General features: G+C 43.7%; 1 protein-coding gene across 3 annotated transcripts in view; it reads right to left on the minus strand.

Annotated features, from left to right (window-relative positions):
* The window catches only part of LOC138638022 (cytochrome P450 2J2-like), a 310,015-nt gene that overhangs the window by 25,060 nt on the left and 265,088 nt on the right, over positions 1-19,867 (minus strand). For all 3 annotated transcript variants that reach the window (XM_069726989.1, XM_069726990.1, XM_069726988.1), the window contains one exon: positions 2,932-3,105. In XM_069726989.1, coding sequence (XP_069583090.1) covers positions 2,932-3,105 — 174 coding nt within the window. The remainder of the gene's footprint in view (positions 1-2,931; positions 3,106-19,867) is intronic.

The following is a 19,867-nucleotide window of genomic DNA, read 5'->3' on the forward strand; positions in this document are numbered from 1 at the left end:
CACAATCCTGCGGACCACGCGACTAGATCCGTTGCACCCAGTCATCTGAAGGACACTTCATGGTTCACAGGTCCTACCTCTTTGTACCGTTCGATGTCCCACATCAGCAGGCCTGAAACTTTCGAACTAGTGGGTCCAGACACAGACGAAGAGATCCGACCTCAAGTGTCTGCTCTACATACAGAGATTTCAAGCTGCCACCTCGAATCTCACCGGTTCAGCAGGTTCTCCACATGGAAGTCACTTGTTCGAGCTATAGCTTGTCTATTTCATGTAACCCAGTCCTACAAGTCAGCATTACCTGATAGCCAGAGACGTTGTAAAGGTTGGCATCACTGCAGGCTTGCGTTTACTGCTCCCGACCTGGAAAGAGCCAAGGTTGTAATACTTCGTGCCGTACAAAGAGAAACCTATGGCAGAGAAATAGACAACCTCAACAAGGGACAACCCATTCCTGAGGTCAGTGGGCTGAGGAAGCTCGATCCGATTGTCGATCAAGAAGGGCTGCTGAGAGTCGGTGGTCGTCTTCAAGAAGCTGAGGTAGAAGTTTCAGAGAAGCACCCGGTGATAATTCCTGGACGTCATCACGTAACAACCCTGCTGATTCAACACCATCATGTCTTGGTGAGACACCAAGGCCGTTTGTTCACTGAAGGAAACCTAAGGGCAGCTGGACTATGGATAGTTGGAGCTAAGAGAAGAGTGAGCAAACTCATCTTCGACTGTGTTACGTGTCGCAAACTCCGGGGCACATTCGAAAATCCGAAGATGGCCAATCTTCCACCCGACAGACTCAGTTCTGAACCTCCCTTCACCAACGTTGGACTAGATGTATTCGGTCCTTGGTCAGTGGCTACACGACGGACTAGAAAAATACTTACGGAAGCAAAGTGTTGGGCGGTTCTATTCACGTGTCTGTCCGTCAGAGCCGTTCATATCGAAGTAATCGAATCGATGGACACATCAAGTTTTATAAACGCACTTCGACGCTTCATCGCAATCAGAGGACCTGTGAAGCATATTCGTTCTGACCGAGGTACGAAATTCGTCGGAGCGGCAAGAGAACTCCAAATCCCTTCCAATCTGGACATCGATAATATGGAAAGGTATCTAGGTGAGCAAGGATGTACCTGGACCTTCAATCCACCACACTCTTCGCACATGGAGGTGCCTGGGAAAGGATGATAGGGATAGCACGCGGAATATTAGACTATCTTCTTGCAAGCTAACACCAGACTTACACAAGAGAGTTTATCCACGTTCTTGGCAGAGGTCTCAGCCATCATGAATGCCAGGCCACTGACAGCACTTTCTAGTGATTCTGGAGATCCATCCATCCTTACTCCTGCAATGTTACTCACACAGAAAACCTGTGTCCCGAAAGCTCCACTCGGAGAATTCAATGACAAAGACCTCTACAGACGACAATGGAGGCAGGTACAAAGCGTGTCCAACGTCTTCTGGAATAGATGGAGGAAACAGTATCTTTCCACTCTGCAAAGCAGGACAAAGTGGCAGAAAGACCGCCCAAACATTCAATCTGGCGATGTTGTACTCGTCAAAGACAGTCAGTCACATCGGAACGAGTGGCCACTCGGCCTAGTCATTATGACCCTACCCAGTAAAGATGGGAAAGTGCGGAAAGTAGAGGTCAGAGTGTGCAAGCTTGGAGAAAATAAACTGTTCCTCAGACCCGTTACCGAGCTTGTATTATTATTTTCCCCAAAAGAACCTAATTGTGGCATCTGTTGACGCCAAGCGGGGAGTGTTCTGCCCATCTTAATGTGCAGAGAGTTAATTATCATGTTATTCAAGTTGTGGCCACTGGAGGTCATCAGTTGCCTACTTTTCATGTTGTTTACCAACCTTTCCCTCCTAAGAGCAATGTCTTATGAGTTAGTTCCGCCCACATTCTTCTTGTGAAGACAAGCTTCAGTAGCCATTTTTCCTCAGATCTGCAGAGAGGCACACGTGCTCCTGTCTCGCTTACTTTCTTACCCCTGTCCTAACGGATCTCGGTACGTTTATAAAGGTTTAATGCATCTTATGTTTGTGTTAGTATTTAAGCCTTATGCAGCTCCTATAGTCAGATATAGTTAGGCAGATGTGCTTTGCAGCTTGCAGTTAGGTTCAGGTGTTCTCTGCATGTAGATAGATGCATTCTTGTATAGAATAGGGCAGTGCTGTTAGAATTACTGTGTAATGCACTCTGTATAATTCTTGCTGTAATGTCCCAGTTATTTATGTGATTGCACCCTGTATGTGCATATACTGAAATGCTGTTATTCTTTACAGTTTTTCACCAGTCATCCACTATGATCAGTCATCCACTATGATCAGTCATCCACTATGATCAGTCATCCACTATGATCAGTCATCCACTATGATCAGTCATCCACTATGATTATTCACTGAACATCCACTTTGTACATCAACATCATTCACTATTCGATCATCTACTATGAATACTGTCCACCATTGTTGTTCAACTTTATAGTTTTGGTTATCATCACCCTAATAAATAAGACTTAAGCATCAACACAGTCTGTTTACTGGGATGTGGATGAAGGTTTAGCCGTATGTTGGAATCCACACAGCATCCTACGTGGAGGAAGACAGAACACTTTGCATTATTTGAGGTCAGAAAGCACTGTTTTTTTTTTATTTTGACCATTTTTCTTTATCAGATTAAAAATACAAAACGTATTGCTTGGAAATTTGGAGACATGTTGTCAGAAGTTTATAGAATAAAAGAACTATTTACATTTTACTTAAAAATATGCCTATAAAGAGAAAAATCAGACAAACTGAACACATTTAGCAGTGGTCTCTTAATTCTTTGCAAGAGCTGTATAACATGACCATAAAGACAGCATTAGTAATTTTCTGCGTCACCAATGTTGAGGAAAATCCACAATTTCTTTTACAAACCTTTGAGATCTCTTCCAGATAATAATCCACAACATCCTGAGGTTCAGGTGAAGGGTTCTGTTGATGTTGTCGTACTTCTTGCAACATACATTGTTTAAAAAAGTGCAAGTGTTTGTACATGGCCTGTTGAGGACCAGGGAGACGATGCATGAGCCATGGGAAAGCATCATACAGCTGAACAGCAACAGAAAAAGACACATTTTTTGATTTAGCCTTAAAATAATTTTAGCATTTTAGCATTTTAACATTTTTTAGATTTTTTAAATTTTCTTATACACAACTACAGTATAATACTCACATTTTTCAGTTGTGAAACTAGAGAAACATCAATGGCTAGATTTGTGCAAAATGATTTGCTGGACAAAAATACGGTATCAGAATCAGCAAAAAAGTACTTTGTGGCAGCAAGGCCAGAGGACTTTGAACTTCTTATTGCTATTTGGTGTGCCTGTTAAATAGGGAAAGTGTAGTACTGAAGTTTGTCCACTAGATTGAGTACCTTAGAATAGTGCACATAGTTAAGTACTAGTTAAAGTAGGAGGGGTCAGCTGCAGCTAAGAGGAGGAGAACTTCCTCATTGGGGTCAGAAGGGCCAGGGCGCCCAAACAGTCCATACGGGCTTGAGTGCCCAGGACAATAGCAACAACCACGCAACATTTATTAAGAGACAAGCCCAGCCATCCACAGCAACAGGCCGAAACAGCAAAGGCCAGTACAGCAGTGGGAAAGGAGTAACAAGACAGAAGCAGTGACAGGATGGGGGCACAGGTAGCTCCATGATGTAGCAGCTTATAGCTTGGGCAGATGCCCTCAGTACCGGGGCAAAATAGTTGCTGAGGGAACTCCCAGATGCAGTTAGCGTGGAACAGGAGAATGCTGGGTCACCACAAAGCACAGCACAGGAGGACAGTTCGCTCGCCAAGTGGCAACTAGCTTCGGAGGCAGATATTCTCTTGTCTGGGGCAAAGCAGGCTAAGGAAGGACTAACTGGTACAGAGATGAATTGGGAGGACTCTGAGGAACTGTTGGGTATGGTCCGACCCAGGTGTGTGCTGTGTGACAGAAAGAACAGCGCAGGGAAAGAAGTAGAGATGTGTAATGCGAATCCTACTATTAATGCTGTGAAGAATATGGATGTGCTGCGTAAAAGAAGCAATAAAGTTGTTTATTTGAAAGTTGAACAGGACTGTGTCTCAATCTTTATAACACCGACTGATGGGAGCCTACAGTGAAACAGAGGTGACCCTGACGGCGCAGGAAGTGGAGACACAGGTGCGTAAAGTGATGGACAATGTTTTCGTATAATGAGAGGCCAGGGCACAGACACACCAGAGTGCTCGGCCATGACTACTGCCCTGGACCAACCCCTTACAATACATTAAATCATGAAGAGAGTAAACAGAAAAAAAACATAAGCTATGTAAGGAGTGTATGTGTGCTGCTCTATAGTAGATGTTCGAGCACACACAGGTGTCCAATTCTTGTATTCACAATAGTGAGCAGTTTTTTGTTAGTCCATAAACAGTCACAGCTCACAAAACAAAAACAGCCTTTTCTCGGCAGAAAGTTAGAACATAAAGATCACCAAACCATTTAGTAGTATGGGCAAACCAGTTCAGATACTCTTTCCTCCTTGACAGAGATTGTCAGGATCTGATCAACACCAGTAGTTTCACCTCCATACACAAACAACATCTGAGGCATCTGAACTGCCTTAGTTAGGCCATTCCAAGACTTGGAACTGGAAGTAATGGAGCAGCCGACCCCTCCCAGCTCTTTTGGCTGCTCCTGAAACCCAGACTAAAAAAACACGACCATTAAAAAAACCTCAATAATAATAAAAATAAGTATTTTACTTTAAATGTAAATGGCAAAATATTGCCAACTGTTATCACTATGAGTAAAATATGAAAATATTTATACTATTTAGTGAATGACAAGGTTGAAATAAAACTGTCAAAAATGCTAGAATTGGTATTTTTTAATGACAGCACTTTCCCTCGGCCCTTAAAAGAAAAATGCAACATAAAATGATTGATATGTCCGATATGCACTAAAATGGTATTTAAAAAATTAGTAATGTCAGCACGCACATAAAAAGGAAAAACAAACAGGTCTTTTATTGCTGTGACCTGAAGAATCGTATGGCCAGGCTATTTTTACTGCACAGTCAAGGTTCTACAAGCAAGATAAAAAAAAATTTGCTACTTTTGGTGTTCTCACCATTTTGGCCCAGCTCTGACAAAGTAAGCAGACCTAGGTCATGATGACCGGCAGTGTAGGTTATGCTACAAATCTTACCTTAGCAAAAACTGGAGTTTGTGGCGAGGTGCACACAGAAGTGAACACTACTTGTCCGATGCTCCTGGTGCATGAATGAGGACAATGTGCGATGTGGAGGTGTATCTGTTTTTGCTCGAGATGCCGACAGATAAAGCCACCTTTAGGCTATGTGCACACGTTGCGGATTTAGATGTGGATCCGCAGAGTTTTTGGACGTGCGGAATTGCATCAAATCCGCAGTGTAGTGCACAAGCAACGTAAGTTAATGGGAAATTGAAAATTGTTGTGCAGATGCTGCGGAAAAAAAATGTGCGGAATTACAGCATTTTAGTTTCCGCAGCATGTCAATTCCTTTTGCGGATCTGCAGCATTTTCTGCACCCATTGACTTCCATTGTGTCAGGCCAATCCGCAGCAAAACCGCAGGTTTAAAAAATATCTGAGGTTTTGCTGCAGACGTGCCTGTGAGCAACGCTGCAGATCAGGAGGGGGAAAAGTGTGTTGGCGGAGACTATGTGCGTGGGTGGAGACTGTGTGTGCGGAGAAGATGTGTGTGTCAGTGGGGGGTGTGCGGGACTGTGTGTCTGTGTGTCTGTGTGGGTCTGCGGGTGTCTGCAGGGCTGTGTCTCTGTGCCGGGCTGTATGTGTGTGTGTGTGTGTGTGTGTGTGTGTGTGTGTGTCTGTGTGTAGGCAGGCATCATCCGATGGGACTACTGGTCCCATCAAGCTATGCCTGCTACAGTGACAGCTAGCCAGATGTTGGGACAGTAGTAATCTTATCATCTGGCTACTGTGTTCAAGTGTAAAAAACCCCCCCCAAAAAACCACATATATAGTACATACATATAGACATACAGTACATACAACACAGTATATACTCACCATACAGGTAATCCCAGAAGCCCTCGATCACCTGTAAAAAATTAAAATAAACCAACAGTATACTCCCTGAGCCGATGTAATCCATGTAATAACGAGTGTCCCACGATGATCTCCCATGGAGAGCTGTCACATCGGCAGATGCAACCACGCTCCATGGGCTCAGGTGATACAATGACGGAAGGTATCCTTCTGCACTGTATCCCTCCGCCACTGTGAGTGCAAAGTTCATACTGTCACTTGCGGCACTGATGCAGCAGTCCCGTAAAGTGAGAGGCCATTAAACCCTCAGTGATAACACTGCAGGAGCCACTGTCTCCTGTCATTGTGTCACTGGAGGCATATAGAGCTATCACGTCTCCTGATGTGACAGCTATATAGGGGAGGTCGTCGTGGGACACTCGTTACTAAATGGACTGCATCGGACCATGGAGCATACAGTTGATTTATTATTTTTTATTTTTTGCTGGTGATCGATGGCTTCGGGGAATTAGGTGTGGTTCTAAGTATGGTGAAATAAAGAATATTAAAACACTTTTCTGGCTGTATTTATTTAACTCTTTCACTACTATAGGATTAGTAATTGATAGATATCTTATGGACACCTCTCCATTACTAACCGGGCTTAATGTCACCTTACAATCAAAGGTGACATTAACCCCTTATTACCCCATATGCCATCGCTACACGCTACAGGGCAATGGGAGGAGAGAGGCTAAGTGCCTGAATTGGCACATCTTACAGATGCGCCATTTCTGGAGTATCTGGGAGCTGGTATTTGTAGCCACAGGGACCAATATCCATGGCCTCTCTCTAGGCTATGAATATCAGCCCACAGCTGTCTGCATAGCCTTTCTGGCTATAAATTATAAGGGGACCCCATGTCATTTTTTGGGGTGAGTCGCCCTATTTTGATAGCTAGTAAAGGCTAAATATACAGCTGTGGGCTGATATTCATAGCCTCGGAAGCTCCATGGGTATTAACCCCTTCCCAGGCTATAAACATCGGCCCCAAGTCACTGGCTTTCCCTCTCTGCCGCAGAAAATTGCACAGGAGCCCACGCCATTTTTTTTACATTAAACAGATATTACGTTTAAGGTCGGGGTCACACTTGTGACAAACTCGCACGAGTCTCGCACCTCAATACCCTGCTGCCGGCACTCGGGACCGGAGTGTGCATATGCATGTATTTCTATGCAGCTGAATGCTCTAGTCACAGTGCCGGCGGCAGTGACTGTTATTGAGGTGCGAGACTCGTGCTAATTTCTCGCAAGTGTGACCCCGACCTAACGCAGATTTTGTGTGTGTCTTTATTTAACTCTTTATGTACCATTTTATTATGTTTATTACTAAACATCGTGGCTTGGTATTATCTATCTATAGATATAGATAGATAGATATGTCTATCGATAGATGATAGATAGATATGGGATAGATCGATAGATAACAGATAGATGATAGATAATAATAGATAGCTGATAGATAATAGATAGGTAGGTAGATATATACAGTGGGGCAAAAAAGTATTTAGTCAGTCAGCAATAGTGCAAGTTCCACCACTTAAAAAGATGAGAGGTGTCTGTAATTTACATCATAGGTAGACCTCAACTATGGGAGACAAACTGAGAAAAAAAAAATCCAGAAAATCACATTGTCTGTTTTTTTTTTATCTTTTTTTTGCATATTATGGTGGAAAATAAGTATTTGGTCAGAAACAAACAAACAATCAAGATTTCTGGCTCTCACAGACCTGTAACTTCTTCTTTAAGAGTCTCCTCTTTCCTCCACTCATTACCTGTAGTAATGGCACCTGTTTAAACTTGTTATCAGTATAAAAAGACACCTGTGCACACCCTCAAACAGTCTGACTCCAAACTCCACTATGGTGAAGACCAAAGAGCTGTCAAAGGACACCAGAAACAAAATTGTAGCCCTGCACCAGGCTGGGAAGACTGAATCTGCAATAGCCAACCAGCTTGGAGTGAAGAAATCAACAGTGGGAGCAATAATTAGAAAATGGAAGACATACAAGACCACTGATAATCTCCCTCGATCTGGGGCTCCACGCAAAATCCCACCCCGTGGGGTCAGAATGATCACAAGAACGGTGAGCAAAAATCCCAGAACCACGCGGGGGGACCTAGTGAATGAACTGCAGAGAGCTGGGACCAATGTAACAAGGCCTACCATAAGTAACACACTACGCCACCATGGACTCAGATCCTGCAGTGCCAGACGTGTCCCACTGCTTAAGCCAGTATATGTCCGGGCCCGTCTGAAGTTTGCTAGAGAGCATTTGGATGATCCAGAGGAGTTTTGGGAGAATGTCCTATGGTCTGATGAAACCAAACTGGAACTGTTTGGTAGAAACACAACTTGTCGTGTTTGGAGGAAAATGAATACTGAGTTGCATCCATCAAACACCATACCTACTGTAAAGCATGGTGGTGGAAACATCATGCTTTGGGGCTGTTTCTCTGCAAAGGGGCCAGGACGACTGATCCGGGTACATGAAAGAATGAATGGGGCCATGTATCGTGAGATTTTGAGTGCAAACCTCCTTCCATCAGCAAGAGCATTGAAGATGAAACGTGGCTGGGTCTTTCAACATGACAATGATCCAAAGCACACCGCCAGGGCAGCGAAGGAGTGGCTTCGTAAGAAGCATTTCAAGGTCCTGGAGTGGCCTAGCCAGTCTCCAGATCTCAACCCTATAGAAAACCTTTGGAGGGAGTTGAAAGTCCGTGTTGCCAAGCGAAAAGCCAAAAACATCACTGCTCTAGAGGAGATCTGCATGGAGGAATGGGCCAACATACCAACAACAGTGTGTGGCAACCTTGTGAAGACTTACAGAAAACGTTTGACCTCTGTCATTGCCAACAAAGGATATATTACAAAGTATTGAGATGAAATTTTGTTTCTGACCAAATACTTATTTTCCACCATAATATGCAAATAAAATGATAAAAAAAACAGACAATGTGATTTTCTGGATTTTTTTTTCTCAGTTTGTCTCCCATAGTTGAGGTCTACCTATGATGTAAATTACAGACGCCTCTCATCTTTTTAAGTGGTGGAACTTGCACTATTGCTGACTGACTAAATACTTTTTTGCCCCACTGTAGATAGATAGATCTATAGATATATCCATCTAGCTATAGATCTATCTACCTATCATCATTTATCTATTTTCTATCTATCTATAGATCTATCTACCCATCAATTATCTACCCATCTATCTATCTAGCTGGGTGTGTAAACATTATTCTTCAATGGAGTATGTAAATGAAGAGGTTGGACAAGAAATGACATCACAGTTTTTTTTGTGTGAAATAATAGATCTTTATTTAGCCTACAAAAATGCATGAAAAAAAACGCATGAAAATTCGCATAAAAAAACACAAAAAATGCATCAAATCTGCACAGATTTTTACCTGAGTTTTCTGCCATGAGATGCAGAATCTGCACAGAAACTTCCACAGGCAAATCTGCAACATATGCACATACCCTTAGACTAGTGGGCTGAAGTGCTGGATCAGTTCTTATCTGGTGAACCACAAAAAGCTTAAACCCTTCACAACCTTGCAATTTTCCATTTTTGACCCCCTTCTTCCCAGAGCCATAAATTTTTCCCTCAATATGGCTACGTGAGGACTTGTTTTTTTCAGGACGAGTTTTACTTTTAGAACGACAGCATTGATTTTACCATACAGCGTACTGCAATACAGGAAAAAAATTCCAAATGTGGTGAAATTTTTCAAAAAGTGCAGTTCCTTGACTGTTTTTTTTTTTTTTTTTTTTTTTTTTAAACCATGTTCATTAAATGCTAAAACTGACCTGTCAATATGATTCTCCAGGTCATTATGAGCTTGCAGATACCAAACATGTATAGGTTCTTTTCTATTTAACCCCTCTCTGACCTTAGACGTATTATCCCGTCGAGGAGACCTGGGCCTATCGGACTCTCGACGGGATAGTACGTCATAGCAGCTGACATCCAGCACTATGTGCCAGGCACAATAACCCCCGGCACACTGCGATCAAACATGATCGCAGTGTTCCGGGGGCATAGGGAAGCATCGCGCAGAGAGGGGGCTCCTTGCGGGCTTCCCCGAGACCCTCGGAGCAACGCGATATGATCGCATTGCTCCAAGGGTCTCCTACCTCCTTCTTCCTGCAGGCCTCGGATCCAAAATGGCCACGGGGCTGCCTCCGGGTCCTGCAGGGAGGTGGCTTACCAAGCGCCTGCTCAGAGCTGGCGCTGGTAAGCCAGGAGCCCTGCATGTCAGATCACTGATCTGACACAGTGCTCTGCAAAGTGTCAGATCAGCGATCTGACCTTATAACATGATGGCACCCCCTGGGGCAATGTTATAAAGTAAAAAAAAAAAAATCCTAAATAAATATTATATTGTTCCCATAAATATATTTCTTTATCTAAATAAAAAAAACAAAACAATAAAAGTACACATATTTAGTATTGCCGCGTCCGTAACGACAACCTATAAAACTGCCTCATTAGTTAACCCCTTCAGTGAACACCATAAAAAAAAAAAACCCGAGGCAAAAAAACAACTTTATTATCATACTGCGTGCCCTAAAAACTCATTTGTTTAGACTGGCCTACCGCCTCAATGCATTAACCTAACGATCCCTGTGTGGCCTATTTAAACAAAAAAAAAAAAAACACAACATAATCAGGTTCCTCGCATTATGTTCTCATTCACTTTATGCAGTTAATAGCCCTCTGTGTCTGTACTGCTACATACTTAGGCAGTTAACTGGTTCATGCAGCTTTACATGAACACCCGAGCCTTACACTATGGCTGGTCCGACTAACTAAAGCAATTGTTACCATCCACCTCTCGTGTCTCCCCTTTTCCTCATAGTTTGTAAGCTTGCGAGCAGGGCCCTCATTCCTCTTGGTATCGGTTTTGAACTGTATTTCTGTTATGCTGTAATGTCTATGGTCTGTGCAAGTCCCCTCTATAATTTGTAAAGCGCTGCAGAATATGTTGGCGCTATATAAATAAAAAATTATTATTATTATATACTGCCGAACAAACAGTGGAATAGCACGCGATCAAAAAGACAGATATAAATGACCATGGTACCGCTGAAAACATCATCTTGTCCCACAAAAAAACAAGCCGCCACACAGCGTCATCAGTGAAAAAATAAAAAAGTTATAGTCCTCAGAATAAAGCGATGCAAAAATAATTATTTTTTCTATAAAATAGTTTTTATCGTATAAAAGCGCCAAAACATAAAAAAAATAACTAAATGAGGTATCATTGTAATCGTACTGACCCGAAAAATAAAACTACTTTATCCATTTTACCAAACGTGGAACGGTATAAACGCCCTCTCCCCCCCCCCCAAAAGAAATTCATGAATAGCTGGTTTTTGGTCATACTGCCTCACAAAAATCGGAATAAAGTAATCAAAAAATGTCACGTGCCCGAAAATGTTACCAATAAAAACGTCAACTCGTCCTGCAAAAAACAAGACCTCAAATGACTATGTGGACCAAAATATGGAAACATTATAGCTCTCAAAATGTGGTAATGCAAAAAAATATTTTTTGCAATAGAAAGCGTCTTATTGTGTGACAGCTGCCAATCACAAAAATCCGCTAAAAAACCCACTATAAAAGTAAATCAATCCCCCCTTCATCACCCCCTTAGTTAAGGAAAAATAAAAAAAAATGTATTTATTTCCATTTTCCCCATTAGGGTTAGGGCTAGGGTTAAGGCTAGGGTTGGGGCTAGGGTTGGGGCTAGGTCTAGAGTTGGGGCTAGAGCTAGGGTTGGGGCTATGGTTAGGGTTTGGATTACATTTACGGTTGGGATTAGGGTTAGGGGTGTGTCAGGATTAGGGGTGTGGTCAGGGTTATGGTTGGGATTAGGGTTAGGGGTGTGTTGGAGTTAGGGGTGTGGTTAGCATTGAGGTTAGGGGTGTGGCTGGGATTAGGAGTGTGTTTGGGTTAGGGTTTCAGTTAGAATTGGGGGGTTTCCACTGTTTAGGCACATCAGGGCTCTCCAAACGCGACATGGCATCCGATCTCAATTCCAGCCAATTCCGCGTTGAAAAAGTAAAACAGTGCTCCTTCCCTTCTGAGCTTTCCCGTGCGCCCATTTTCTGGGACAAAAATGATTTTTTATTTTCACGGCTCTGCATTATAAACTGTAGTGAAATTCTTGGGGGTTTAAAGTTCTCACAACACATCTAGATAAGTTCCTTGTGGGGTCTAGGTTCCAATATGGGGTCACTTGTGGGGGGCTTCTACTGTTTAGGTACATCATGGGCTCTGCAAATGCAACGTGACGCCTGCAGACCAATCCACCTAAGTCTGCATTCCAAATGGCGTTCCTTCCCTTCCGAGCTCTGCCATGCGCCCAAACGGTGGTTCCCCCCCACATATGGGTTATCAGTGTACTTAGGACAAATTGGACAACTTTTGGGGACCAATTTCTCCGGTTACCCTTGGGAAAATACAAAACTGGGGGCTAAAAAATAATTTTTGTGGGAAAAAAAAGAATTTTTTTTTTCACGGCTCTGCATTGTAAACTGTAGTGAAACACTTTGGAGTGCAAAGCTCTCGCAACACATCTAGATAAGATCCTTAGGGGGGTCTACATTCCAAAAAGGTGTCACTTGTGGGGGGTTTCAATGTTTAGGCACATCAGGGGCTCTCCAAACGCAACATGGCGTCCCATCTCAATTCCAGCCAATTTTGCATTGAAAAGTCAAACGGCGCTCCTTCCCTTCCGAGCTCTGCCATGCGCCCAAACAGTGGTTTACCCCTATATATGGGGTATCCGGGTACTTAGGACAAATTGTACAACAACTTTTGGGGTCCATTTTCTCCTGTTACCCTTGGTAACCTAAATCAAATTGGAGGTGAAGTAAATTTTTTGTGGAAAAGAATTAAATGTTCATTTTTTTTTTCAACATTCCAAAAATTCCTGTGAAACACCTGAAGGGTCAATAAACTTCTTGGATATGGTTTGGAGCACCTTGAGGGGTGCAGTATTTAGAATGGTGTCATACTTGGGTATTTTCTATCAAATAGACCCCTCAAAATGACTTCAAATGTGACGTGGTACCCAACAAAAAAAAAAGGTATAGTAAAAATGATAAATTGCTGGTCAAATTTTAACTCTTATAACTCCCTAACAAAAAAATTGTATTTCCAAAATTGTGCTGATGTAAAATAGACATGTGGGAAATGTTACTTATTAAGTATTTTGTGTGACATATCTCTGTGATTTAAGAGCATAAAAATTCAAAGTTGGAAAATTGCGAAATTTTCAAAATTTTTGCCAAATTTCTGTTTTTTTTTCACAAATGAATGCAGGTAATATCAAAGAAATTTTACGACTATCATGAAGTACAATATGTCATGAGAAAACAGTGTCAGAATCACCGAGATCTGTTGAACCGTTCCAGAGTTATAACCTCATAAAGGGACAGTGGTCAGAAATGTAAAAATTGGCCCGGTCATTAACGTGCAAACCACCCTTGGAGGTAAAGGGGTTAAGCGGTGAAAAAAAATCTAAAGTTTGTATAAAAAATAAAAAAGTCACCATTTTCCGAGATCTGTAACATACATCTCTTTTTTGGGATCTGGAGCTGGGTGATGGTTTATGTTTTGCACAAATGTTTTTATTTATAACATTTTGAGGTAGATACAATATTTTAATTGCCTGTTTTTGCATGGAGCAATATGTTGGGCCATTATACTGATTACAGCAATATATGGGGACATTATACTGCTTGGATGACTATGTGGTGCCCATAATACTGTGTGGAGGACTATGTGGTGTCCATAATACTGTTTGGAGGACTATGTGGTGCCCATAATACTGTAGGAAGGACTGTGTGGTGACCATAATACAATATGGAGCACAATGTGGTGCCCATACTACTGTATGAAGGCCCAGGATGGGGATATTATTAAATAAAAGGGCCCAGGATAGGGGCATTATTAAATAAAGGGACACAGTATAGAGGCCTTATTAAACTGGTAATATGAGTCCAGGATGGGGTTATTATATAAAGGGGCCCAGGATGGGAGCATTAAATAACGGGCCCAGGATCTGGGACCTAATTAAATAAAAGGGTGACAATTACTGTATGGGTGTCAGGATGAGGAACATACATTATTGGTTTATGGTTGCAAGTGGGGACATAATTCCTATAGGGGCTAATCAGGGGACATTATTAATATTGTAATTTAATTTACTTTTGAGGATACTGTCTTCCATTTAGAGAGGGGAACACACAGGGTTCTTGTCACTGTGCAGGGCAGCACTATGTCGCTTTTTTTTTTTCATCTGACGTAGTGTAAAACTGGGAAAAAGTTGGGCATGTGCTCTGAAATCGTCAGCTATAGATAACTGTCTTATTTTCTGCAGAGACGAGTCCTAGATGGAGGAAGTGATGGCTGTCTGCACTGGATAAAGAAGAAAAGAGAAGAGATGTCACTGGTGAGTCAGTGTGTTACCTGTACACTGACACTATACACTGTATACTATATACAAAACTCCTGTGTATAATGTCACCAGTGGTCACTGTATTACCTGTACACCATATACAGAGCTTCTGTGTATAATGTCACCGGTGGTCATTGTATTACCTGTATTCTATATACACAGGAGATATGTATATGTAACACCCCAGGTAACCGGTTGTTACAGTGACATTGCTTTCCTCACGGGGAGAGTGATGTCACACTTGGAAGCGATGAAGGATCCCTTGATCAGGTATCACAAACATGCAACATGTTCTTACTCCAGGCCAGAAGGGAGAGCTCTGATCCAGCTTGTGGGTGGCTCCCCTATATATATTCTGGCTGGAATGAGAGTTAGTCAGTCTGTCACAGAGGAGAGAGGAAGCAGACAGAGTCAGGAAGACAGAGGGGCCGTGCAGCCACATGAGGTGCTGCAGCTCCTGGAAAGGAAGGGAACAGCTTGTAGAGAGCATGAAGGAGGAAGGAGCTAAGGAGAGTGAAGAGCTGGAGAAAGAAGCTGCGACTGAGCCTCCTCCACTCTGAACACAGATACCGGTAGCCAGAAGATCGAGGTTGTGGGGGTAACTTCATGCCCCATGGCAGAAACCAGCAGACAGCTAGATTTCAAGTCACCTGTCAACCATTAACACCTGAAGGCACAGTAACAGATAGAGCCCGGAGTCATCCTGAGAGACCCTGTAAAAAGGCTCGAGTTACCTGTCATACGGGTTAGTGTTCTACCTAAAAGGGGGACAGAGAGAACGTGAGGACCCTGTGTGAGGCCTAAGGCAGCAAGGGACTACAAAACCGCGCTAGAAGGAAGGCTTCCAACCCCACCTGTTTAGGTGGGATTCCTAAAACGCTTCCAAGCCGGCCGAACCATACGAGCACCTGTGATACGGTACCCTGGACTGTGGCTGCCTGAATTCCACAGTAAAGAGGTAAAGAGACTGCAACTTGTGTCCTTTGCTTCTTTCTACACCTCCTACCATCTTGGTCTACTACATCGGGAGCCCAGGGGACCCAGCTTCACCTGTGGGAAGCCATACCATCCCTTCTGCCATAACATCACCCCAGTGGACCCCTTTAAGCAGCATTGGTCCTCCCTGATCGAATACCACAGGTGATGTCATGAACATTTATTATCTTACAAACCCCTTTAAAGACCTTCCCTTTAGCATGGGCACCCAGGGCCACAGACCGGGTCACCGCCGCCGTGACACATCTCATTAAGTAACGGACCTGGTACTGAGTACTCCACGGCCCTGGCGGGCATTACAACTTGGCGTCATGAACGGGATGGACTGACCCAGCAAATTGGATCTTGTGCGCCTAAGAGACTGAGCTTTATTGTGAGAATATTGAATTGCTTACTGCCGCCAAAACTGTCACCATTAGAGCGCCACAAGCTGTACAGCGCGAAAACCATGAACGCCCCCGTCAGGTGCTGGTATACTACAAGGACATGTCCATCGGCAAGGGAGGTCTGCCTCCTGATTTGTTGAGGAGGAAGAGGAAGAGGAAGAGGAAGAGGAAGAGGAAGAAGAAGAAGACGACCCGCCCACAGAAAACAGAGCAGGATCAGCTCGTGTGTGCAGCTGCAGACCCGGAGGAAAAGATGGCGACCGGTGGCCACCTGGAGGGTGGAGAAGCAGAAGAGGACTGTCCCAGACGATGGGAGGACCCGAACCTCCTGACGCTTGTAGATCCCAAACTCCTGGGAGCGCAAGAGGAGGAGCTGAGTCGCCAGCTCCTGAGCACAGAGCTGTTGTGAATTCTGTTGTCAAGCTCCCTCCTGTGGTCATGAATGGTACTTCGGCTGGTTCTGTCCATGGGCTTCCTCTGGTGGTTGTGAGTGGGGCTGCGGCTTCTGAGTTTCCTTTCACAGGTGACGAGGTTAATTCGTTAGCTGGCTGCTCTATTTAACTCCACTTAGATCATTGCTCCATGCCACCTGTCAATGTTCCAGTATTGGTCTGTTCGCTCCTGGATCGTTCTTGTGACCTGTCTTCTCCTACAGAAGCTAAGTTCCTGCTTGTTTTTCTCTTGTTTGCTATTTTTCTGTCCAGCTTGCTATTTTGATTTTTGTCTTGCTTGCTGGAAGCTCTGGGACGCAGAAGGAGCGCCTCCGCACTGTGAGTCGGTGCGGAGGGTCTTTTGCGCCCTCTGCGTGTTTTTTTTTGTAGTTTTGTGCTGACCGCAAAGTCACCTTTCCTATCCTCTGTCTGTTGAGTAAGTCGGGCCTCTCTTTGCTAAATCTATTTCATCTCTGTGTTTGTGATTTTCATCTTAACTCACAGTCATTATATGTGGGGGGCTGCCTTTTCCTTTGGGGAATTTCTCTGAGGCAAGGTAGGCTTTATTTTTCTATCTTTAGTGCTAGCTAGTTCCTTAGGCTGTGACAAGTTGCATAGGGAGCGTTAGGAGCAATCCACGGCTATTTCTAGTGTGTGTGATAGGATTAGGGATTGCGGTCAGCAGAGTTCCCACGTCCCAGAGCTTGTCCTGTATTATTATTATTACTATCAGGTCTTTCCGTGTGCTCTTTACCACCTGGTCCATTATTGTCCTAACCACCAGGTCATAACAGTACAGGTGGCCCAAAGTATTAATGCATCTCAATAGAGGGATAAGAAGTTCTGAGACCATTTTTTTTTCTTTGCACTGTGTTTTGCCTTTCTTTTCCCCTAGACCTCTGGGTGGTTCAGGATACAGGTGTGGATATGGACATTCAAGGTCTATCCTCTTGGATGGATAATCTCACTGCAAGGGTACAAAACATTCAAGATTTTGTGGTTCAGAATCCGATGTCAGAGCCTAGGATTCCAATTCCGGATTTGTTTTTTGGGGATAGATCCAAGTTTCTGAATTTCAAAAATAATTGTAAATTGTTTCTTGCTTTGAAACCTCGCTCCTCAGGTGACCCTGTTCAACAGGTGAAAATCATTATTTCTTTGTTACGTGGCGACCCTCAAGACTGGGCATTTTCCCTTGCGCCAAGAGATCCGGCATTGCGTGATGTTGATGCGTTTTTTCTTGCGCTTGGATTGCTTTATGATGAACCAAATTCAGTGGATCAGGCAGAGAAAATCTTGCTGGCTCTGTGTCAGGGTCAGGATGAGGTAGAGATATATTGTCAGAAGTTTATGATGTGGTCTGTACTCACTCAGTGGAATGAATGTGCCCTGGCAGCAATTTTCAGAAAGGGTCTCTCTGAAGCCCTTAAGGATGTCATGGTGGGATTTCCCATGCCTGCTGGTCTGAATGAGTCTATGTCTTTGGCCATTCAGATCGATCGACGCTTGCGTGAGCGTAAAGCTGTGCACCATTTGGCGGTATTATCTGAGCATAGACCTGAGCCTATGCAATGTGATAGGACTTTGACCAAAGCTGAACGGCAAGAACACAGACATCGGAATGGGCTGTGTTATGAAATGTAATTCAGTACCACAATGGACATAGAGGTCAGCGCACATACAGTGACCTGGCAATAACCCAAAAAACAAGAACGAGCTCTGAGACGTGGGAACTCTGTTGACCGCAATCCCTAATCCTCTCCAACCACACTAAAGGCAGCCGTGGATTGCGCCTAACGCTCCCTATGCAACTCGGCACGGCCTGAGAAACTAGCTAGCCTGAAGATAGAAAATAAGCCTACCTTGCCTCAGAGAAATACCCCAAAGGAAAAGGCAGCCCCCATATTCTGACTCATGGATATGTAGAACGTAGTGGTGTCTGGATAGACCTTTCTTTTTAGGCGCTTCCGTATTCACCTGTACTCACGTTCATACCGATTAATCAGACAGCTTAACTCAGCCACGATCTCATGTAAGAAGACTCCAGGAAAAGAGGGTTGCTTAACTGAAATTCTTGTATTATGATGAAAGTAGCAGGTAAAAAGGAATATTCAAAAGAGGACATGTAGTAGGATGCATACAGATGGAGGAATGATAACAAAATGGAGAATAAGGGCGTGAACAAACATACATCACAAGACTACAGTGAGAGAGTTGGGACAAAATACAGGGAAAGGCAAACTTCTGCCTAGAAAGAAGGAACGAACACAAGCAATGCAAATATTAAATGATTTCTCAAGTCGTGAGACATGACACTCCCCGTCTGAAGTCCTTGGATTTCACGATGTCCATAATTCTTCGAAGTCGTTCGAAGCTGAAAAAGAAAAACAAGAGGAAAGAAAACATGCATGCAATAATAAACATCAAAGATTTTAAAGTCCAAACTCGTTGTGTCGACCCGTAGATCACACCGAAAGATAAGTCCAAATATATTAAACCCATCTTCAGATTGGGGAAGCCGCAAACATGCCAACTCTTCCACCAACCCAGAATCCAATGGGAATGTTAACAGTTCAATCCAATGGAAAATGTCAATATTCAATAAACTGGGAGACGAGGAGGAATGCTCCGCGCCGTGAGCAACGTCCAGGAGCATGTTTAGTTCATGTGATGTCCTCCTTTCGTAGAAGCAGCACGAGTTCAGTGACCGGGCGGAAGAAGGTTCGGGTAGAGCCCCCTTTTGTCACCTTAACTTCTACCTTACGAGTCTTTCCGTCCTCACTGGGTAGGACCTTGGCGATAAGTCCCATTGGCCAGTCATTGCAATGAGCCTCTTTGTCCTTTAAGAGAACGAGGTCTCCTTCTTGGAGATTGGGACTGGGCGTCTGCCATTTGTGACGGTTTTGAAGCAAGTGCAAATATTCAGTCTTCCAGCGATGCCAAAACACGTTAGCCAGATGTTGTACTTGCCTCCACTGATGTTTGTAAATGTCCTTGTTATCGAAATTCCCAGGCGGAACTGTAGCAGCTCCAGTCTTCTGTGTAAGAAGTGTAGCCGGAGTAAGGATCGCTGGAGCATCGGGGTCGGATGTCTCCTCAGAGTAACATGGAGGGTGGCAGGTTTTTTTGTCCTCTATTATAGCACTCATGCACTTTAGCTCCCAGGCAGGCAAGTCCCCTGATGATACGGCCTGCGAAGAAACGCGTCGGGACATTCTTATAGGGAGAGTGCAGGGCATGATTTTTGCTCAGGGGTAGTTGTGGACTGCCCTTGTAAGGGCGGGAGTTTGGGGACATAGGTTTATGGTTAGCCCCTTAGGGATTGACAGGGTATTGTCTCCTTACATCGCTGCTTCATGGATTTTTTCTTCTCAGCGAACTATGGGCTACACTGACCTGAGTCACGGCAATTGGTGAGATCGTTCCTGTTGTTTATATTAGTACTGTGTATGATTTCTACCGC

The sequence above is a fragment of the Ranitomeya imitator genome, chromosome 5, assembly GCF_032444005.1.
Source record: "Ranitomeya imitator isolate aRanImi1 chromosome 5, aRanImi1.pri, whole genome shotgun sequence".
NCBI classification, from domain to species: domain Eukaryota; kingdom Metazoa; phylum Chordata; class Amphibia; order Anura; family Dendrobatidae; genus Ranitomeya; species Ranitomeya imitator.